At 51.1% G+C, this 20,006-nt stretch overlaps 1 protein-coding gene across 1 annotated transcript; it reads left to right on the top strand.

Annotated features, from left to right (window-relative positions):
* Positions 1 to 5,513: 5,513 nt before the first annotated feature.
* Positions 5,514 to 19,586, top strand: LOC144151712 (uncharacterized). The gene is made up of 3 exons (XM_077682833.1): positions 5,514 to 5,750; positions 16,727 to 17,069; positions 19,439 to 19,586. The coding sequence occupies exons 1-2, from the start codon at positions 5,742 to 5,744 to the stop codon at positions 17,027 to 17,029; spliced, it is 312 nt and encodes a 103-aa protein (XP_077538959.1). The 5' UTR covers positions 5,514 to 5,741; the 3' UTR covers positions 17,030 to 17,069; positions 19,439 to 19,586.
* Positions 19,587 to 20,006: the final 420 nt, after the last annotated feature.

The following is a 20,006-nucleotide window of genomic DNA, read 5'->3' as shown; positions in this document are numbered from 1 at the left end:
AGAGAGATAGGCCTGTAGTTTCCGGAAACAGTGGCTCTGCCAGACTTGTGCAAAGGGAAGATAGCGCCTAATTTCCAGTCTGACGGAAAATGTTGCTCTAGAAGTGACATGCCTATGATGTGGCAGAGCAGAGGTGCAAAGACGACGCAACAGCCTTTCACAATGAAGCATGGAATGCTGTCGGAGCCCGCCGACTTTTTTGAGAGGAGTTTGCGGATAGCCCGCACGACATCACTCTCAGTAATGTTCGGGATTTGCAATAGTGGCCCATGAGACTGGAAGCGCAGTTCGTTGCCGCTGTCAGACGACGTCGAGTAGGTAGAAGAAAAATGACGTGCAAGGAGTTCGCATACGCCTTCCGGGTCAGACACAAACTTGTCGCCATCCTGAATGGTTGTGCTATCGCTTGCATGACGTGTACGGAACTTAATATACCGCCAGAACTCACGAGGGGAGTGGGTTAGAGAAGTTTCGGTGTAGTCACTAAAGTTCTTTTTGTCCTGGGCAAGTAACTTCTTCGCTAAGGACCGCCATTCCTTGAAGTTTGCCAAAAAAGATGGGTCATTGTGAGCCTTAAACAAGCGGTGGAAATGACGTTTTAAGTGCGAATGCACTTTATAAGCGACCCCAAACCTTCCACCGCCGGCGGCGGCGGCGGCGGCGTCCGCAGTCCTCCTCTCTATATAAAAAAATTCCCCCGCATTTCCCCGAGGGGGAGAATGTGAAAGTGCGAATGCACGGTTGTCGGCCCGCTTGCGGCGCTTGCGCTCGGCCCCCGCAGCCCACCGCCTCGCCGCCTTCTCTTCCATCTCTTCCATCGGGTTTGTAGTATCACGTGTACACCACGCAGTTATCAAGCCGCTATAACGCCGCTGAGTCGCCAACGCACGCCGCTGACGACGTAGTTTGAATGCGTTAAAGATGTAAGGCGCGTCACTAACACTGATATCAGCGTCGCGTCCGTGGCTTGGTCGGTAGAGCGTCGCGCTGCGGCCGCAAAGTCCTCGGATCGAAACCTGGCGCCGGATGCTGCTTCTTTTTTAAATATAGAGGAGCACTGCGGACGCCGCCGCCGCCGCCGCCGCCGCCGGTGGATGGTTTGGTGTTGCTTATAAAGTGCGAATTTTCCATTTTCATGAGGGCAGACACCTATATATGCGATGGCGTTCGTGGCGTGATCTCTCTAATGCTGTTCTGCTCGCCAGTTCACGTGCGTTCACGTGGCCGCAGCTAGCATGCCGGGAGGGCACCGTACTGGGCAATAAAAGCCGCCGTCGGGCCATCCCATCCACCACGAGCCGCGAAGAGAAACGAACTTCTTGCCGCGAGAGGTCATGTGAGCCATTCGTGGGATTTCAATGCCAACTCCTGATTGTCCCACTAAAAGCGATTCCGCAGGTCGGCCGCCGACATTGCTCGCTGCTGCAGTAAGTACAGCGGCGTAAACGCTTGAGTTGCGCCCAAATTTAGCAGGGCTCGTTTGTCTTTACGGGTTCATAGAAGGCGCTTCTTTTCCGGCGGCACGGTGCGCGTCTTTCTTTTCTCAACTTGCCGACTACGCAGGCTGGCTGGGCTGCTCATTTTAAGAAGCCAGTCCGTTTATAGGCACGTTGTTCTGATGTTCACCGCGCAAGCCGCAGTGCCATTTTCTATATCATGGTGATTTGGGGCATTCTATCGCAACATTAAATTTACGAAAGTGTCGGCGCCCTGCCCGAGATGCGCATGATTATCGCAGGGCATCTAGGGAAACGTTATGGTAAGAAAAGCCTAGGCGAGGGAACAGTTTAAGTGGCCCACATGAAAAGACGTAATTCACTGATATTGTAGGCTACCAATCAGGTTGTATATAATGAAAAGGGCGAGGAGGAACATCCGCATTCATCACAGCCTGTCTTTCTTTACACGTTGCATCAGGTCGCTGGCCCGTGATAACTGGCTGAGAATTCGCCTTCGTCGGTGCCCTAGCGTGCGCTACAGGCAGCTTTATAAAAAGCTCCCAGCGTCCTCTGTCTGGTGAGCGCCGACACGCTTCTCAGCAGAGAACCAGAAGTCACTCCCACTGAGTCACAGAGGCACCGTGAGCAGCCGCCGCGTCGAGGTCACTTGCGCGCCAGTGGGGGCGTGCGGGGTTTCTTTTTTAAGGGGCCTTCGCCGCGAACCGCTGTGGCTTTGCTATAAGGCACGACGTGGCGTCGTCACGTTGAGCGCTGATGGAGCCGCGCGCCACGTCAACAAACACAAACCCAGTCGACTCGTAGCACTGAGTTCAGGGCCCTTCGCGCACTCCCACCAGATTAGGTTCGGGACTCGTGCAAAGCAGCGCGGCACTTTGGCACCCGGTACAAGGGTTTCGCGGCGGGGGTGTCCACGCAACGGAACGAGTGAACGAGCCAACCCAGGCAGAAAGAAGATGGAGGATCAACGCCTGGCGAAAGTGCGAAGGGGAGGGCGGCACGCGCTGCTAAGGCGTCATCTCTCAGCGAATCGCCACGGCTCCGAATGTCTCATTGCCTTCGCCATAGGTCGCCTCCAGGAGCGCCCTGTCCCTCACACTTCCGCCAGCGGCTCCTCCCCCGTTTGTGGCTCATCCGAACTACGTGGCATTTGCGCGGGAGGTGATGGTGATGATTGCTATTGGTTTCCCCTTTGTAGCGGAGTGATGACATGTCATCTTACCAAAAAAAAGTATTATACCCATGTTTTACACTCTTGGTTTAACACTAGCGCTGCTTAGGGCAGGCACAAAAGCTTATTAGGCACAAAATATTTTTTCCCTGTTACAGGTGATAACTGTCCTAGGCAATATTCCCCTCTCTGCTTTTCGTCCACCAGCATTCTAATCTTCTTTTCGTCCCCTCGACAGCCTTGAAGTTAACTTCCTTTGTGCTACTCTTAAATCCTAGGGCTTCTGGAAGCCGAATATTCCCTTCATGTAGATTTGGATGGATACTTTCACATTCTAACACTATGTGCCACATAGTTTCATTTCTTTTCCGCAGACCACGCATACGCCGTCATTTTGTGAATACTTCCCCACAAAACTCTTAGTTCGCAGGCAACCTGCTCTAGCCTCAAAAGGCAAAGCACCGCCCTGGGAATTACCGTAGAAATTTTCCTTTCTGATGTTCAATTTCTCAGCCCTGTACATATCTAAACACGTTTTAGCTTCCATTTTTTCTCTCCATTTATTCGTTTCAATCTGCCTTGCCTCTTTTTTGGTTAGCTTGGCTGTTTTGGATTCTCCACTGTTCTTTCCGTACTTCATCGTTAGCCTTCTAGTCTTTCTTAACCACTGCGTTCCCACGCTTTTCAAGTATAGGTACCTAAAAACCTTAGCTGCCCACCTTCGTTGATCCATTGCCCTCAACCTCATCTCAAAGCATATTTTACTCTGTGCTTCTCTAACTTCAAACGACGCCCAGCCCATATCTCCCTGCACTGCTTCGTTAGTTGTTTTTCCATGCGCGGCTAAGGCCAAACATCCTACCGTTCTCTGGTTTACTTCAAGGCCTGACAGAACGTCTGATTTTAAGCAGAGTACAGCATTCGCAAACGTGAGACCCGGAACCATTACTCCTTTCCACATTCCCCTTACTACTTCATATTTGTTATATCCCCACAGAGCTCTATGCTTCATTATAGCTGCGTTTCGCTTTCCCTTACCCTTAGGTTGCTCCTCGTGAGTTCTTAGGTAGTTATCCCCTTCGTTTATCCACACTCCCAAATATTTATTTTCCTTCACTCTAGGTAATTCGCATTGCTGGATAGACACTACGTCAGTGGTAGCGTCATTGAAAACCATTATTCCTGATTTTTCTGCACTGAAATTTCGCCCGAGGTCGGTGGCTTCCTGGCCGCTAATATTTATTAGCCGCTGCATATCGGTTTGGTTATCAGCTAAAAGAACAATGTCGTCTGCGTATAACATTCCCGGAATACGCTGTTGTGCCACTTCGCCTTGCAGCATATGGGTTATGCTAAACCCTACTTGAATTTCTTCCAGTTTCTTTTCCAACCCTGCCTGCTTTGAAGCACAATACAGCGGCATGCTCGACGGCAGCGAATCGCGGCGGCGAGATAACGGCAGAGCAGCGCGCGCCGGCGTGCGTTCGCTGATCAAGCGATCACTTCCCGAGACGCAGCAGATATCCGCTGTGGCCAAAAAGGGTGCAGTTCGCGCTGGGAACAAATTTCGCGTTATGGAGTATAGTAGTCATCGTGTGATTTTTTTCTTACAAGAAACCGAAATTGAGCATCAGTTTTCTTTTTTGGGTAGCTTGAATTCCCGAGTCTTTTTTTTTTTTTTTGCGGTAATTAGGAGCACCGTGGATGCGTTCCATTTCTCCTGCATACACGTGCACTCAAGGGCCTCTGAATGGCATCACGTTGTATAGGCATGCGCACACGTGCTTGAAGATGCATTTGCATTGCGCAAACATCGGAACACTCGGAATGTACCCATATCAACTAGGTTCCTATATTTTTGCACAAAAATCAATGCACCGGGCGATCGTACATGGGCCTCCTCACAAGCGTAACCTTTCATATCCGCGTGTGTTATTCTTGTGGGTCATGTTCGGTGTTCTTGGAGGTGGCATGACGTTTGCGGGGCGTGCATTGGCTACCGCACTCACTCCTGCGGTTCACGTCTCGAAGTTTTGCACGTTCCATGAGTCGTTCCCCCCGCTGCTCACGTTTCGCGCGCTCCTCCGACGCCCAGAGATCTTTCGTAGCAAGAGTGCATACTCGGTATCACTAAAACGCTGTACCCGCGTCTCGACGACGATGGTGGTGATGATCATGATGATGACAGCAGCTCACAACATCATGGCTAACCCAACGCCACATGGCTTCTCTTGCTCCAGGCATGCGGCTTACAATGGACTGGTTACCGCGAGTATCATTCTGCCGTCACGAAGCCCCGATAAAGCCCGCCTGCTTAGAAAGGCACCGTCAAGTCCGCCGGTACTTCACTGCCGTGCAGAAGGTGAAACGGGAAATCCCGGACCGGACCTGTATATTCTCCTTTATATGTTATAAAACCACTATGCGTACGACATAACTAGATGCGGAAAACATGCGCCAACATCTGTGCGGAGCGCCACCGCAGCGTGAAAGCTTCGCGCGCTCTAAGTGCGTAAATCGCGGCAGGATGGGAGTACAACGTGACCGTCGAAAGCGCAATGATTTCGTGAGGTCATTACGTGCCGATGCTGTAGACAGAAGTTACTAAATTCTTGTTTGCAAAGCTCGCATTAAGAATGTTTACACAGGGCGTACATCGGCCTCGTTCCCGTACAAAATGTCCGCAAGCGCGGAATTCCAGGAAGCGATGCAAGTTCCGCGCGCGCCCCGCAGCCCTTTCTCGGACGCGATGCTTGGTATTTTTGGCCCCCACATGATGATCCGGCGACAGGAGGAGTTCCCACGTGACGGCCTCATGCGTGATTCATGTCGTCATGCCGAAAGCGAGCGCGACCCGGATGAGCTGCCCGGCGCGTCTGCCTCCTTTCGCGTGATCGTCTATGCTTCAACGATCGCGCAGAAAGCGTCGCGGGTGCCCCACACCTCCTCCGTCTCTGCCTAGTGCGCGTTGCTTTCCACCTGTTTGTATCGCCACCCTCAAAAATCGCCGTATATAAGCGGGCCGGGTCCAAAGAACGCGCCAAAACAGGCCAGGCCGATCCTCCCCACCACCCGTCTCTTTCAGGACCCCAGCTAGTCTTTCAACACTCACCATGCAGGCTGTGAGTATACGTTGTTTCGAAATTGCGTTGGAAGAATGCACGGAGCTTAAACCTGCTGTACGGCTATCGGACTTTCCGGCTCACCTGTGGGTGCACGGATTTCTTCGATTCAGAGATCATTTCGATGCAGCCATATTCATGTCTCTCCTTCTGTGTCGCGTCCTTTTTCGCTGGTTTCCCATCCGTCAAATATGTACCAGCTGACCCAGCAAGCCGCACTTTTTCAGTACGATGAAGCCAGCTTTTCACCTTTCCCTGTCGCCGGCTTACACTGTCGTGCTCTGTAGAAAAAAGGCCCGTCCTTTGGCGTGGCAGAACTGAGCGGCTTTTTTCGTGTGATAGATAAACAGCAAAGTATTTGCAATGGATTCCCTTAGCTATGCTTCTGTACAGGCGCCGCGAGGCTTAACGTGAACGCGCTCAGCGAGCATTTTTCGTTTATCTTAATCGCGGAAGGTCTCCCCACTGAATCCTTGGGCGTATGAGGAATCGAAGCCTTGGCGTCGGCAATCCCGCGATCATTCGCTAAGTGCTTTCAAACGCTGCACTGCAGCTGTGTCAAAACAAGAAGTGAAGCCTTAGCGATGGCCAAAGTTTAGCATCACAGCGCTTTCCCACACCTGTCGATACGAAGCACATCCAAATGCGGTCAAACTAGTATCGCTGCTGTGTAGAGAAATCCGACATCAAGGCTTGGTTACACGTGCTCGTCAACAGCATGTTGTACAAGTACAAACTGCATCAAAGTTGGCGTGCCAACACAAAGGGAAAAGGTGTGGGGGAGATGGGGAAGCCTTTGCACACGGCACACGTGAACTGCGTCCGGGGACTTTGGTCTGCAGCATGACTGAGGATTGAAATAATGAGGTGGCCGTCCCCATTCTCGAATTGCCCCCGAGGGGGTGTTCAGGTTTAGTAGCGAGTATTGGGTGCGCAACAAAAAAAGCTCAGAAAATTGGTCAAGTGATTCCTTCGTGAGGCCAAGACAGCTTCAAACCCTCCGCCTTAGCGCTTTTTACTTCCGTTGTCCAGCAGCACTACTTAAAAGAATGGCGCCATCTTTGAAAATCACAGAAACAGCTATGGAAGGGGCACAAGCTTTGCTTTTGCGTCCCTGGGCACTCTGTGAGCGTCGGCGCTGCAGGGGTGACCACGTGCACCCGTCCCGCACCAAGGGCTATTGTCCCTGCGTCCAGGAAGACATTAGAAAATCTTCAAAAGTGTCCCGCATGCTACTAATGTCCCTCGCGGGGTGAGCAAGTACGATCCGAGGTTTCCACGCACGTGACGTCTCGGAGAGCGTGCATTGCCATCGCTGGGGAGCGACGCGTTCCACGAGTCGCAGCATGCAGACCCCCGTATTCTGAGTCCCTCCTCCACTCGAGCCTCCGCTCGAGAAGATCCTTGAAAGCGAGTTTCGGTTCCATAAACTAACCTCCACTCGAGTGTCTCCTCCAACGGAGGAGCCGCTCACGATTTGGAGGAGCCACTCCAAGTTGTCGTCTGTGCTACCTTGAAGCAGCCCTCCAGTACTATTTTCAAGATGGCCGCCTACGCTCCTCTCGGTTCGAGCCAGCTGTGCTCGCTGGCTTCTTTCGAGGGGCATGTATCCCGCATTGACGAGGCATTTAATGAAGGCTTAGGGGATTTCCGCACCGTGAATTTGCCATGTCAGCGCATAAGGTACTGGATGAATACGCTTGAGCACTTAAGCAAGGGCGAATTCGTGTCGCGGTGCCGCTTTATCAAATCGGTCACTGCTGGAGCTGCCGAGGTGGCTACCCTTCAAGCCAAACGCCAGCAACCGCGGCCACCCACTGCTTCCTGCGTTCCGGCTGCTGGTTACGTTGCGATGTTACATTTCAAGTTGTGATGGGTGCCTTCGTCAACGTTTCGCCCCCGACAAGCCGCGTCGTCAGGCGTTGGATGGATCTCGTAATTCGAAGCGTCGTGATGTTTCCTGCGACAGCGGGTGCGCTCCGAGATATCTGTGCGAACTTGTCCTTATCCTCGCAATGACAAGGTTGTCGCTGCCATGTACCGAAAGTCATCGCTCTGTAATGAAGGTGTCACACTAACCTATGACACGGCTACCGTAATCTGCTTACAGTGCGTATGAAGCAGACGATCGCCGTAGGGAAGCGAGCGAGCGTGTCGTCTGCTCTAGAGTTCCTCTATACAGCTCCCGCAGGGAGCTAAGAGTTGCGCGACCGCCCGCCATCTTGTTATCCGTAATGCTGCGGGAAAGCCGCCCATTGCTACAGTAGGAGCCTCGCCGCCACGCTTCCGACGGCGGCCGACGCGCGGTGGGGGCGCTTCGGTCGGTGGCGCCTTACGGCGGCTATAGTGAACTAGTTCACTATACCCAAGTATTCTAGTTCACTATAACTATACGGTGGCTACGCTGGATTCCTGCGGTCTCGCTCACGCTGCTGCTGCTGCTGCTGTTCCTGGGCGGGGCGCGGTGCCGCCCGCGTTGGCGGCTGCGGCGAAGCCGTAGCGGGGGCTTCTCTGCGCGGCATGGATAACCGGAGTGACGTCATCACGGCGGTGCGTGGAAAAGGGTCGCGCAACTCTTTCTAGTCTGCTTCAAAGCCTAGTTTTCTTTTTTATTTTTTCTTCGAGCCGCCTGCGCTGCGAGGCTCCGCCCCTCTCCAAGTGCCCGTCGCTTTGTGCTCGCCTGCTACCTCGCGCTTACGTGCTGTCGAAGAGGGACATTTCTACCGCGTTCACCGTGTTGCCTGTAAAATTACACACGCACTACTTTGTAATTTGAACATTATGTCAGCTTTGAGCTGCCGATAGTGGCGTGAACAGCAAAGAACAAATAATTAGGCGCTCACTGTGTCGGCAATTCCGGCCGTTGATATGCGCTCGTCACGTATGAAAGCAAACCACCCTACACCTCCAGCCCTTCGCTGACATATCGTTATCTTGGCTGTCATCCGAAGGGGGGCCCTGAAACTTATGGTAATCGATAGGATCATAAAGAACGGGAGGCACGACGGGATACGTGGAGACGTTGAGCAGCGTACACAAAAACAAAATAGGGGCTGCGTTCCAATTCGTGGACAGCTTAGTAGACAGGCCACAAAGTAGGCAGATTAGACGTCTAAAGGAAGCATAATTGGAACGGCGCAGCGCATAGAGTTTCGTACTAATATATACTAGAGGGAAATCTGTCGCTGCAGTGGCGGGCCGCCGTGGGGTGCGCCATTGCTGCAAGCGACGTTCCTCGCCTGTTTGGCTTAGCTAGCCATACGTCTTCTTTTTTGTCTCTAGGCCAAAATCAACAAAAAAAGTAACATTTTTACTTGTTCATCGCGCATTAGGGTTCTAAAAAACTACTGACATTTTGGAGGTTCAATTTTATAATAAGAAAACAAATTTCATGAACCATCTACGGTAATACTGTTGCTTTTTTGCAGCCATAGCTAACGTTTCAGCCTGTTCATGAGCCATGGCAAGGACAAGTGGAACGTACCTGCCGGGTAAATGACAGAACGTTCACTGAAGCGCGGCTCCCCTATAGAAAGTGGCGCCAGATTTCCCTCTAGTGTATATTAGTATGAAACTATGGCGCAGCGGTCACCAACGCAGACAACTTTGTAGCCGACATGTTGAGACACGCACGCCGCGTGTTTGTAAATAATATTACCGTTATTATTACCAACATTATGTAATTTAAAAACTTAACAAAAGCATCTTTACCACTACTAAACTATACAAAATATTTTAGTAAAATAAGAAGTTGATTTGTCGGAACGTTAGTGCGCAAAAAGGTGGCGCTGGCTTCGCTGAGTAGTTTAGACAGGAAGCCTGCATCGTTGCTGACTTCGATGCTGTCTCTTCAAAGCAGCCTTCGTTGACTGTTTCCTTCGAATTGGAACGGGACTTAACATGGCGCACTGTCCGCGAAGACGGCAACGAAGCCGTCTAAAGGGGAAATTGGAACACACCCAGATTTATCGTCTGCTACCGAAGTGTTTGTGCAGTGTGGCCAGACCAGAAAACAGTTATTTCTAGTTGTGTCCACCTGGTTCATGTTATTTTCGTGCTCCTCTCAATCATAGAAACTAATATTTCTTAAAATACCTGTATAATTACTTGACAGACAATAAAAACATTAAATAGTTATATTTCTTAGGCGTACTTTCATGTCTTGAATTAAAAATTTGCAATAACCTCGCCCCCAGATACCTTTCGCTGCTCCTCCGAAACGGCGATCTCGAGGGTCCCTCCAAACGAAGGATTTCCTCGGAGAATCGGCCTCACCACGTTTATGAAATGCGTGGAGACCTCGAGTGGAGGTGTTGCCGTATCCTCCACTCGACGGAGTGGAGGAAGCACTTTGAGTGGAGGAGGGATTCAGAATACGGGGGAGAGACACCCGAGAGTGCCGGAAAAAGCTCAGTGAGTGAATGAGCCCACCATTGTGGCGCGTACCGTGACCCAATTTGCAGGGGCATATTCTGAACAGGGGGAGCTAATACATCCAAAGCCGACTGGTGCCGGGAACCGAGCACGGCCCACTCTTATCGTTGGCGGCGATGTCAAAAGGGAGACGCATACAGCGTCGCAGACCATCCATATTGCGAAAAATCTCTCCGGAAAATATTAAGTAGATTACTGTAGCTAATTTCTCATTGTCCTGTGCCAATTTTTTCCTCCCTGCCTCCTTCGTCATAGTGTCCCGCATTTTGCTGGTACCCAGCGGTGACTCAATCGCACGACTTTACACGGGTGGTGCTAAAGTGTGAAGACGGGTACGTCGGGTAGATTGTTGCAAGAGTTTGGTGTTGCTAGAGCACAGTACCGGCTCGCGCATAAGCCATGCCCCGGCTGAAGGCGATGCAGCAGTGATGAGCTCCGTGCTTTCGGCTTTCTTGATGGTAATCACTTTGAAAACGTTGTTCATTGGTCCTTGGCAGGCAGTTTTCAAAGCGAAGTTATTTAGGAAATCGTTGTTTTGCGTGTCCGCTGTTCTAATTAACAAGAAAACGCCGGGCGCACGGGAGCGCGTTCCTCACGGTGACCGCCCGGCAGTTAAAAAAAACAAAAAAACATTAAAGCCGTTCCACTCAATGTTAAAGCTTACTGCTCACTGTTATCCGCTTACTGCTACCACCTCATGCAATTCGAATTTCCCGCCTTCGCAGTGCTCACGCACCCCCGCCTAAAACTGCGCCAGCGGAGTTCTGTTCTCTTTGTGCATTCCTCCCTGCATGGGCCGGCGTTAACCTGCCACATTTTGCGTCTAATCGTAAAAACAAACCCAACGGGCGTCCTTAACTAAAGGAACACGAGCGCTGCCGGTTAATTACGTACATTTTTCCTCAAATGTACCTGTAGTTTTCTTCGCGCTAAACCACGGGAAGATGTATAACAAGCGCCAGCGTTTCACAAGTTTCGAAGTCTATGGGGTACGCCGCGAACAGCGTTACTTGGATTGGCTTTGATTGGATTGGCTGCACTGGCCGAGGTTGACCAGTTTCGTGTAGCTCCTCGAGAGTCGTGCTGCGCAAGCCCGAGGATTGGATTGGATTGGATTGGAATGGATTGGAATGGATATCATTGGATCGGGTTGGAATGGATTATACGCAGCAGTGAGCATGATAATCAGCTAATCCTAGACAACCAGGAAAACTAAGCATACCCAGCTGAACTAGAGCTCAGGCTACATTTATCCTGGCATAGCCGCTTGGCTTCTCGGTTACGCCGCGGCGAAGGGACCGTGACAGGCTACACCGTAACGCCGTGGCGATATGCTTTGTTCCAGCGAGCGAGCTAGGACGACAAGGCGAGCGCCTAAAGTGCTCTGCACTTAAAGGAAATGCCAAGCGCTCGTGTATGCGTGCCTCGCGGCGACCGCCGAGCATCCCCGGAGCCATGACCCTCAATTGTTCGCCGTAATCGCGGCAGCATTTGCTCGTAACCAGAAAGACACGTCAAAGCATACGTACGCCTTTCCAAGGTGATGTCCAGTGATTTTCACTTCCAAGAAAATTCCTCGCATTTCCCCGAGGGGAAGAATGTGAAAGTGCGAATGCACGAGTTCAATTTGCGCGGTTCGGTAATGTTCGCGAAAGAGAGATCACACACACACACACAACTACAAAGAAAGAAAGATGCATTTATTCACAGACACCTATTTGTGTTGTCGTTGTACTTGATTGCTAGAGCGGATCTCAGCTTCGAAATTTCGTGTCAGTACTCCTTTAAGCGGGTGCATTAGCCCTTCTCACGCCCGATTCCTGGCCAATCCCCCACGTGGGTATGTGCCATGTCAGCGGCCAGGCAGCGCGCGCCCATCTCCCCCCGTTGCCAAGGAAGACGAGGAGATTCCTGGCCAATCCCCCACGTGGGTATGCTATGCGGACATCGCCGGTGGACGCAGGTTCAGGGTCGCTTAAGAAGTGCATCGCACTTAAAAATGAAGGATGCTCCCACTTATAGCAGCAATGAGGGAGTAAATGTCGTTACGGCAGCGAAGAAGAAGCAGATCGGCTGCCATCGTGGACTTAATCCATCGTGATGGTCGTTAAGGTCGCGTACAGCTTCGCTATAATATACTTCAAGTCTTACGCGGTAGTGTCAGCTTCCTTCATTTTTTTACAAAAGAAATGAGCGATTGCGCCACGTTACATACTTGACTGAATACAAATTGACGCACACAAGACGTCAGGCACAGCGATCCCAGACAGAGCTGACGAAACCTTTTTGCGAAAGTGTTGGTAATTCAAAACAACGAGAGGATGCCAGAAAAAAAAAAAAGAAAAGAAATCGTGATAGTCCGCTCTTGATAAGTTTCATTTCAAGAAGCTGCTCAACTTACGATAAGAATCTGTCTTTCCTAGGCCACAGGCAGCCGGTAACGGTGGCGTAGACGCACAAATGGTGCACAAAAAAAAACGAAACAAAAAGATAAACAGACAAAATGGAGGACGCTTAAGCCTCGCCGTGGACCGTGACTGCGTTATCATACGGGCAAGGAAATACGGCAGCGTATCCGTCACCCCTCTATCGATAGAGGGAGACAGCGTATTACACCCTAGGGCTCACGTCATCCTACCGCTAGCGGAGGCTCCGAGTAGTCGGAACTTGCTGGTCCTGCTCGCACGCCAACTGCTTGCGCCCCACTTCATGGTCCCGGCTGTTTCAACTGCAGGCGCTCGGGCACGGCCACCGACACCAGCGGCTTTTCTGAGCCACGGGGCCATAATTAGCGCCGCCGCGTGTTAAAACGCTTTGTTGCTGTCTTCATAAACAATTTATTTTCCTTTTTTTTTTTTTTCAAATCTGTGACCTGCGCAGTTGCTGCGTGGATAAGAAAGTGGCCGTTGGACACCCGCAGATGACCTGCCTGCCGATGTTCCGGGGGCCGGTAGAATGAGCAACGGCGATTTGAACGCGCCTGAATTCACCATTGAACGTATATAAAAATAGCGCCAATCCAGCTTGTCAATGTGGTTAGAAAGCAAAGCTGTAAACGGCACCCACAACGATTACCCATGCGACGTCACTTAAATTCACTCACGTCGCTCTACAAATATATTGAAACCAGAGAGAATTCAGTGAAATGCACTTAACCACACCATCTGAGAGATATTCTTGGTAAGGTTAAATCAATGCATGATGCATGAACGGTGGTTGGTTGAGTTGTATTGGTGTAGCACATGAGCGTAAATTTTTTTTATAAAATTAAAGCAAGCTCAGACCCGGTGTTAGACGATCTCACTTCTCCCTCTCTGCCGTCGCGGACGGAGGCGACGAGATCGAGGGCAAAGACAAGGAGAAGCAGGAGGAGGAGGTAATACTTCTATCAGATTTGTGAACGCCCCAGAGTGCGGCCCAGGGGAGTGGTTCCTTCTTCACTGTAGCCCATATTGTGTCCGCGCCGCCTGTGCTCTGTCCACCAGCTGAAGCTGGGTAGGCAGAGAGGGGCTGGACAGTAGCACCTCCCATTGCTCTTGTTCGATAGTTGACGGAAAGAGAGGAGGGTGCTCAGGGCTAAAGTCGTACACCCGATTGTGTGGCAGAGTGTTCCTACTTCTGAGCAAAATTTACATTCAGCGTCGTAGCGATTCAGGGACATTAAGTGAAGACGCGTCGGCTGTGGGCAGGAGCCGGATTGTATGAGCCGTAGGGTAGTTTGTTGTTATATGGAAAGTTCAGGGTAAGGCGAAGGTAGGGTCTGTCATAGAAGGCGATAATGGTGGGTTGTGTCCCTGAACGAGACAAGCGGGTGACTGTCCTCGTGCAGCTCCACAGAACGGAGGGTAAAAGTGCAGGCTTGGTGGGCGCATTCGTTGTCCTCCGGGGAAGCGTGAGCCGGTGTCCAGATGAGCCGAATGGAACCATTCGGGGAGTGGTACTTAAGCTCACGCCGTGCAAGTTGGAACACCAAACCCTACTGGTAATTCCGCTGGGCTTGTTGGGAATCGGTGACTACCTTAGGAACCCCTGGTTGAGTGGAACCAAGGCGATGGCTGCCTTTTATGCTGCCGTCATGTCTTCGGTGTTCAGTGAGGCACAAGCAAGGAGCTTGGTTCTTGAGGTAGCCACGATTATGGCGTACTGCTGTCCTCGATGTTGGGAGGCGTCTGTATAGATAACTGCACGATCCCCACCGAGGATGGTGTTGAGCGCTTGAGCCCCTGTATGTCGGCGACCCTCGATCGTCGTGTGAGGGGTTCATATTTCTAATCAAAGGGGCCATCTTTAGTTCTTGTCGCCAAAATTCCAGTAATACATCAAGCCGAGTGATATTCTGTGCTGCCCAGCCAATCTGGTGAAGGATGTGGCGACCCGTCGCACTTCTGCTCATTCGGAGCATCTGGATAGAAAGATGGCCCTCTATCAGCTCTTCCACCGGGTTGTAGAGCCCCGTGCTAGGCAGCCTCTCTGTGGCCGCACTCATGGGAAGACGAATGGCTTGCTCAACCGTCTTTCTAATCATTATATAAAGCATCTTTATGTGCTCCTTGCCGAGACGAGGACAGGGGGTTGACGTAAGTGGTTCTCGAGAGGACAAAAGCCTGAACTAATCGAAAGGTATCGGAATCGGAATCCTTGAGGCCTCGCTTCTTGTTGGCAACTGTCGTGATCATGTGTATGATTTTATTGAGGCTGTGTTTGAGGCGCGCTGCAAGGATACGTCAGTCTTGGTGCTTGCTGGCCTGAAGATGTAGGCCCATGATCTTGATTCTGGGGCTTGGAGTGATGGCTTGGCCTTTAAGGAGTATTTGAATATGTTGCTTGAGGTGCCGTTTGGTGTGAGGGCGGACAAGGAGCTGAGATTTTGTACGTAAACACTGGAAGCCACAGGATTTAGCACATTGGCGTACTATAGGTGAGATGCCATGGGTTGGTGTGAGCTTCCTTTAATCGCTATCGCGTGGCATTCAGCGAGAATGCAGGGGAAAGCACCCGTAGATGTGCTTGGTGAGTGCACGACTTGTCTTCCCCGTCGCCGCGTGGGCTCGTGGCTCAATCGGTAAGACAACAGGCTCTGGCTTTGTTGCTCTATTAGTTCCAGGTTCGATTCCTAGCGGTGCTAGTGTATTCTTTTATTTGTTCGCGGGAGTTTTCTGTTGACACCAACGGTCGCGAAGTAACCCTTGGGGGTAGAGGTAAAAAGCTTTGCTTTAAAATGACGAAATTCGCAAATTGTTACCGCACTTAGACGCCACTAGTTCGTTGCGTAATGGGTGATTCTGCCCGATTTGGTTGAGGATTGTTCGCCTGTGCCAACATCACCTTGCGGGCGCTAAATGGTACTCCGCGCTCCGGTCAGAAGGACCCGTGCAGTGCTTTTTTTCGAATTCCAGCTGGGAAGCCGCTCGCGCTTGGAGCCACGGTAAACCGAGCAGAGTTGGTGTGAACAAACCGCGCACCCCTGCAGTAATCCCGGCCCGTGTGTCACCGAGCCCGACGCGACACCGTTTTCAGAGATAACGGATCGTGAACATGGCCGAAAGCGGGTCGGACTTTGTCGCGCCGGAGAGGTCTCAATCCCTGAGGTCGCATGCGTGTCTTACTTTCGCCTCCACTTCATGCATAGCTCTTGTTTCCCGCGATAGCGTTCGTACATTACATTGAGCGCGCTTACATCGCAAGCGCCTCTGTTGTTTGAATGCACACGTTTGCACCTTCTCCGAGAATTCGGCCACTGAGACCGAACCTTTTGCCTCTTTACCTCGCTGGTTCGCCGTCCGTTTCCTTTTAACATTCTGCAACATCTGTCGCTAACTCGACCCTGAAAGGGCATGAGCGAAGAGAATGACTGGGCCTGCGCGCCCGGAGAGGTTCGCACTAACGACGGGATGTTTTGTGTCATTCACCAGCGGCGAGATGTGATGAACGATGATCCCGTCGGTCCGGAGATGCTCTCGTCCCGCTGCGGACTTGCTTGATGCGTGAAAAGTGGAGCGGGACCACCTCGTTTCTTGGTAACGGTAGAAGTGGCTTCATGAAAAACACTCCCCGTGCGGTGTGCAGTGCCGTCGCGCTTATAAACTCGCTTAACAGCGGGTTGATGAGCGGGACCTTGGTCCCCCAAAGCATCTTAAACGCAGCCCTAAGTTCGAGCTTCGATGGAGTCCCCGGCGACGCACGCAGCAGTAAAAAAGGTCCCGAGCCCTGGATCATAAACTGAAAGCTGCCAGCCATGGTGCTCAGTGGCTAAGGCGTTGTGCTTTACGCGCAACGAGGCGGGTTCGATCCCGGCTAAGAAAAGCCTCTGTGTTTAGATTCAGGAGGGCGTGAACGACCTCCGGGTGGACCGAATCATTCTGCATCTCTCCACTACGGCGTGGTGCCAAGCCGAGCCCGACGGGTAAAGCGCCACTTTTTGTGAATCCAAAGATGACCGCAGCTTGGTTCGTGCCCCTTGCAGGACGTAAGCACTGTTAAATGCTGGTGGTGAGAGACGGAGAGAGCGGGACGCTGTTGGTGATGGCGCCGGTGTTGCGCAGGTGTTCGCCCTCGCTGTCGCCCTGGTCGCGGCGCGCGTGAGCCACGCTGGTGTGCTGCCGGCCCCGCTCGTGGCTGCGCCCGCAGCGCCGTTCGTCGTACCGCACGCTGCTCCGGTGTTCGCCCAACCCTTGCTGGCCCACCCAGCTGCGGTATTGGCCCACCCGGACCCGCTTGTCGCCCACCCGGCACCGCTTGTCGCCCACCCGGCACCAGTCGTCGCCCACCCGGCATACTCGTACACCTACACGGCGCTCGCCCAGTCGCACCCGGTGGCTGCTCCACTGCACGTGTTTGGAAAGTGAGCGCTGACGGAGTCCGATGCCCTCGCGGGACCCCCCAGAGGTGACTTTTATCCCGCATTTCATCGGAAAAAAGACGCGCAAGGGAGGAAAACGTGTGTGTACTCGAACAGCCTCCCAAGCGCTTTCAGTACACACCACCACTTCGGCTCGAGGATACGCTCCTCCAAGATGTTCCATCCATCTCCCACCACTGGGGTGTAGCCCTTGGTCCGCCTCCGATCTTAAACTACACGCAAATGGCGGTTGGTCGAGCGTACAATGTGACTGATCGCTAAGATGTGGATCCCCTTTGTGACAGCATGGTTGCGTTGTGACGGAATGAAAACAAACTGCGCACAAACGATTTTCTAAAGACGTTTGTGGAAAAGAACCGATTTGAATGACACGAGGTGAGCGCGTTCGGAAGCCTACGGGAGAAGCATTCGTCCCACAGTGGACGTGAGCAGAGCTGATGTTGCTGATTATTATTATTATTATTATTATTATTGTTATTATTATTATTATTATTATTATTATTATTATTATTATTATTATTATTATTATTATTATTATTATTATTATTATTATTATTATTATTATTATTATTATTATTATTATTATCGTTGACAAGGAATGGCAAGCTGGCAGACCCATAGGGCTTTGCTCAAACTCCCATCTTCGTTCTAAAGTCCAATGACGTTTCCAAGTTCCGCCGGAACGTTTCACGAAATTACCCTTTACCCAGAAACAGCAAACAAGAAATTACAATATGTAGTCGCAATCAGAATGACTTTAGACTACACGGGTTACCATAATCGATGTCTCGTAGTTTTTTAAGCCCATTGTCGTGTATGGCTGCCTCATATGTACACCTTCTTCCCGAAATCACAGCGCGCCAACTCAGTACCGCGTATACTCCAAATGCACGAGTAATATCGGGAGACTAGGTTTCATGATGCCTTCCCTCAACTGAGTGCCGCGACAGCTGCTTTGGAGGCAACCACGCAATTGCGCCATGCTTCGTGTGAACCACAACTGCCTCGAAAGCGTGCTTCACTGCAAGCATGCCCTTGACGAGAGAAAGCCAACTTTCTCAAGGAAAATTTTCTTTCGAACGCCAAAGCACAACGGCTGTCCCCAAAATCATAATCCCCAATGCGGAGCAATGGGAGGCACTGCTGCGCTTGCTGTGAAGACCAGATCGGTCTGATTCAGCGGGCACGCAAAGAAGCTGAGGAGGAGCCCTGGACCGAGGGTGCCACCCCTGCTGACCACGTCGGAAACTGTCGCACGTGAGCCCTCGCTGGAGTGCCGCCCAACCACTGAAAAATATAAATACCCCCTCCTTGTTGCTGAGTCGACAGGCGTGAGTGAGGGAGTGAATAAATTTTCATCCTCTGCACATCTATACAGAAGGGCTGTCATTATGAATGAATGAATGGATGAATGAATGAATGAATGAATGAATGAATGAATGAATGAATGAATGAATGAATGAATGAATGACAATCAATCAATCAATCAATCAGCTGATCATATAGTTCTCAGCGCTCTGTTTTGCTGAGTCATAGGTCGTATGCTTCTCGTGCGCTATCACATCACAAGGTCTGTTGCTGGCCTTCGGAAGTTCGTCTCACACAGCGGCGCAGTAGTCATTAGCGATCAAGGGCACCTCTTCAAGGGGCAGAACGCCCAGCCGCGTTCAATTGAACCTTAATGCTTCCGCATTCATAACTCAAAAGAAATGCTTAGGCATTCTCGAGGTTTTCTTGCTACTCACGTCGAATTTGTCTCCCGAGTCCGTCCCGTAGTTTATCTTAGCGTTTTACGCTTTTCTCACAAGAATCCGTACACTTAAAATTGCAGAAACGTGTTGTGAACTCCAACGAAAAATCTAACAATTTAATGCACCATACAGCGCCAAATATATTTGCAGGTGTTGGCGTTCAACGCTTTGGGAACTGGCACTGAAATATTGGCAATAACATTGGCGGCATTTCCTTCAAGCCTCTTTTTTTACTTGGGTGCTCACGAGTGTTTCCATCCCAGTCTACTGATTGAGTGCTTTGGTAAGCTGCCAAATAGCGCGGCTAAGTCTTTAATAGTGATTGCACTTGAAAGCAATCGGGCATTCCCGTTGTCAACCCTGTGCGCATGCTTGATATGCTGTTCAGAATTCCCACCATCAACAAGTGGAGGGTGCTTGTTGAATGTAAAAACTGTGGCGCTTGGCTGCTCTCGTTTTTTTGGTAGATTTTGGTTATGAAAGTTAAATAACAGCTGATTTACTCCGCTGGTTATCGCACTTACTTGTGATTTCTCGAGAAGCCTTGTCGCCAAACAGTACTCTGCATGAGCAATGTCCGACCTTGGAAGCCGCCCTGGCGGGAGCTGTATGGTTGCTGAACCGCGCGTGCTCTTTCTTTCCAGAGAAGAATACCAGAGCCAGTGGTACCGGCACGGCCGCGCGCATCACCAAGTGCCTTCACCCTCCGCTGGCGAAACCGAAGCCTCATTCAGGGCGTTTCGATAGAATACGCCTTCGGCATGCATTCTGTATAATAAAGGTGCGCAGTCTGCTTTACTGCCTGCGTTTTTTTCCCCACCATTCACACCCCTCCACCGAAAGACAGAAACGTAGAAAAACACTTGCACCAAACAGCTCACCAATTTTAGTTGTAAACTGGGGTAGCCTTATATCTATCCTGCTGATATAAGCAAATAACATTGGGAAGCCTGCATGTCACCGTGATCTTTTTTGTGCAATTTTATTTTCTCGGCCTGACAGCTCTCCCGCTATGTCAAGATGAGGATATTCTACGTCGGGTGTTGGAAAGGTATGGGCGACGTACTGGTACGTAGCTTGAAATAAATAAAATGGTTGCAGCGCAAAAACGACGACGAACGAGTGAGGAACAAACGGGACGAGCGCTCGTCCCGTTTGTTCCTCACTCGTTCGTCGTCGTTTTTGCGCTGCAACCATTTTAACTATGTACCA

This window comes from Haemaphysalis longicornis, unplaced genomic scaffold (assembly GCF_048455015.1).
Source record: "Haemaphysalis longicornis isolate Haplotype H1 unplaced genomic scaffold, Haemaphysalis longicornis Haplotype H1 scaffold_9, whole genome shotgun sequence".
Taxonomy (NCBI): domain Eukaryota; kingdom Metazoa; phylum Arthropoda; class Arachnida; order Ixodida; family Ixodidae; genus Haemaphysalis; species Haemaphysalis longicornis.
This window is presented reverse-complemented; position numbering and strand designations above follow the sequence as displayed.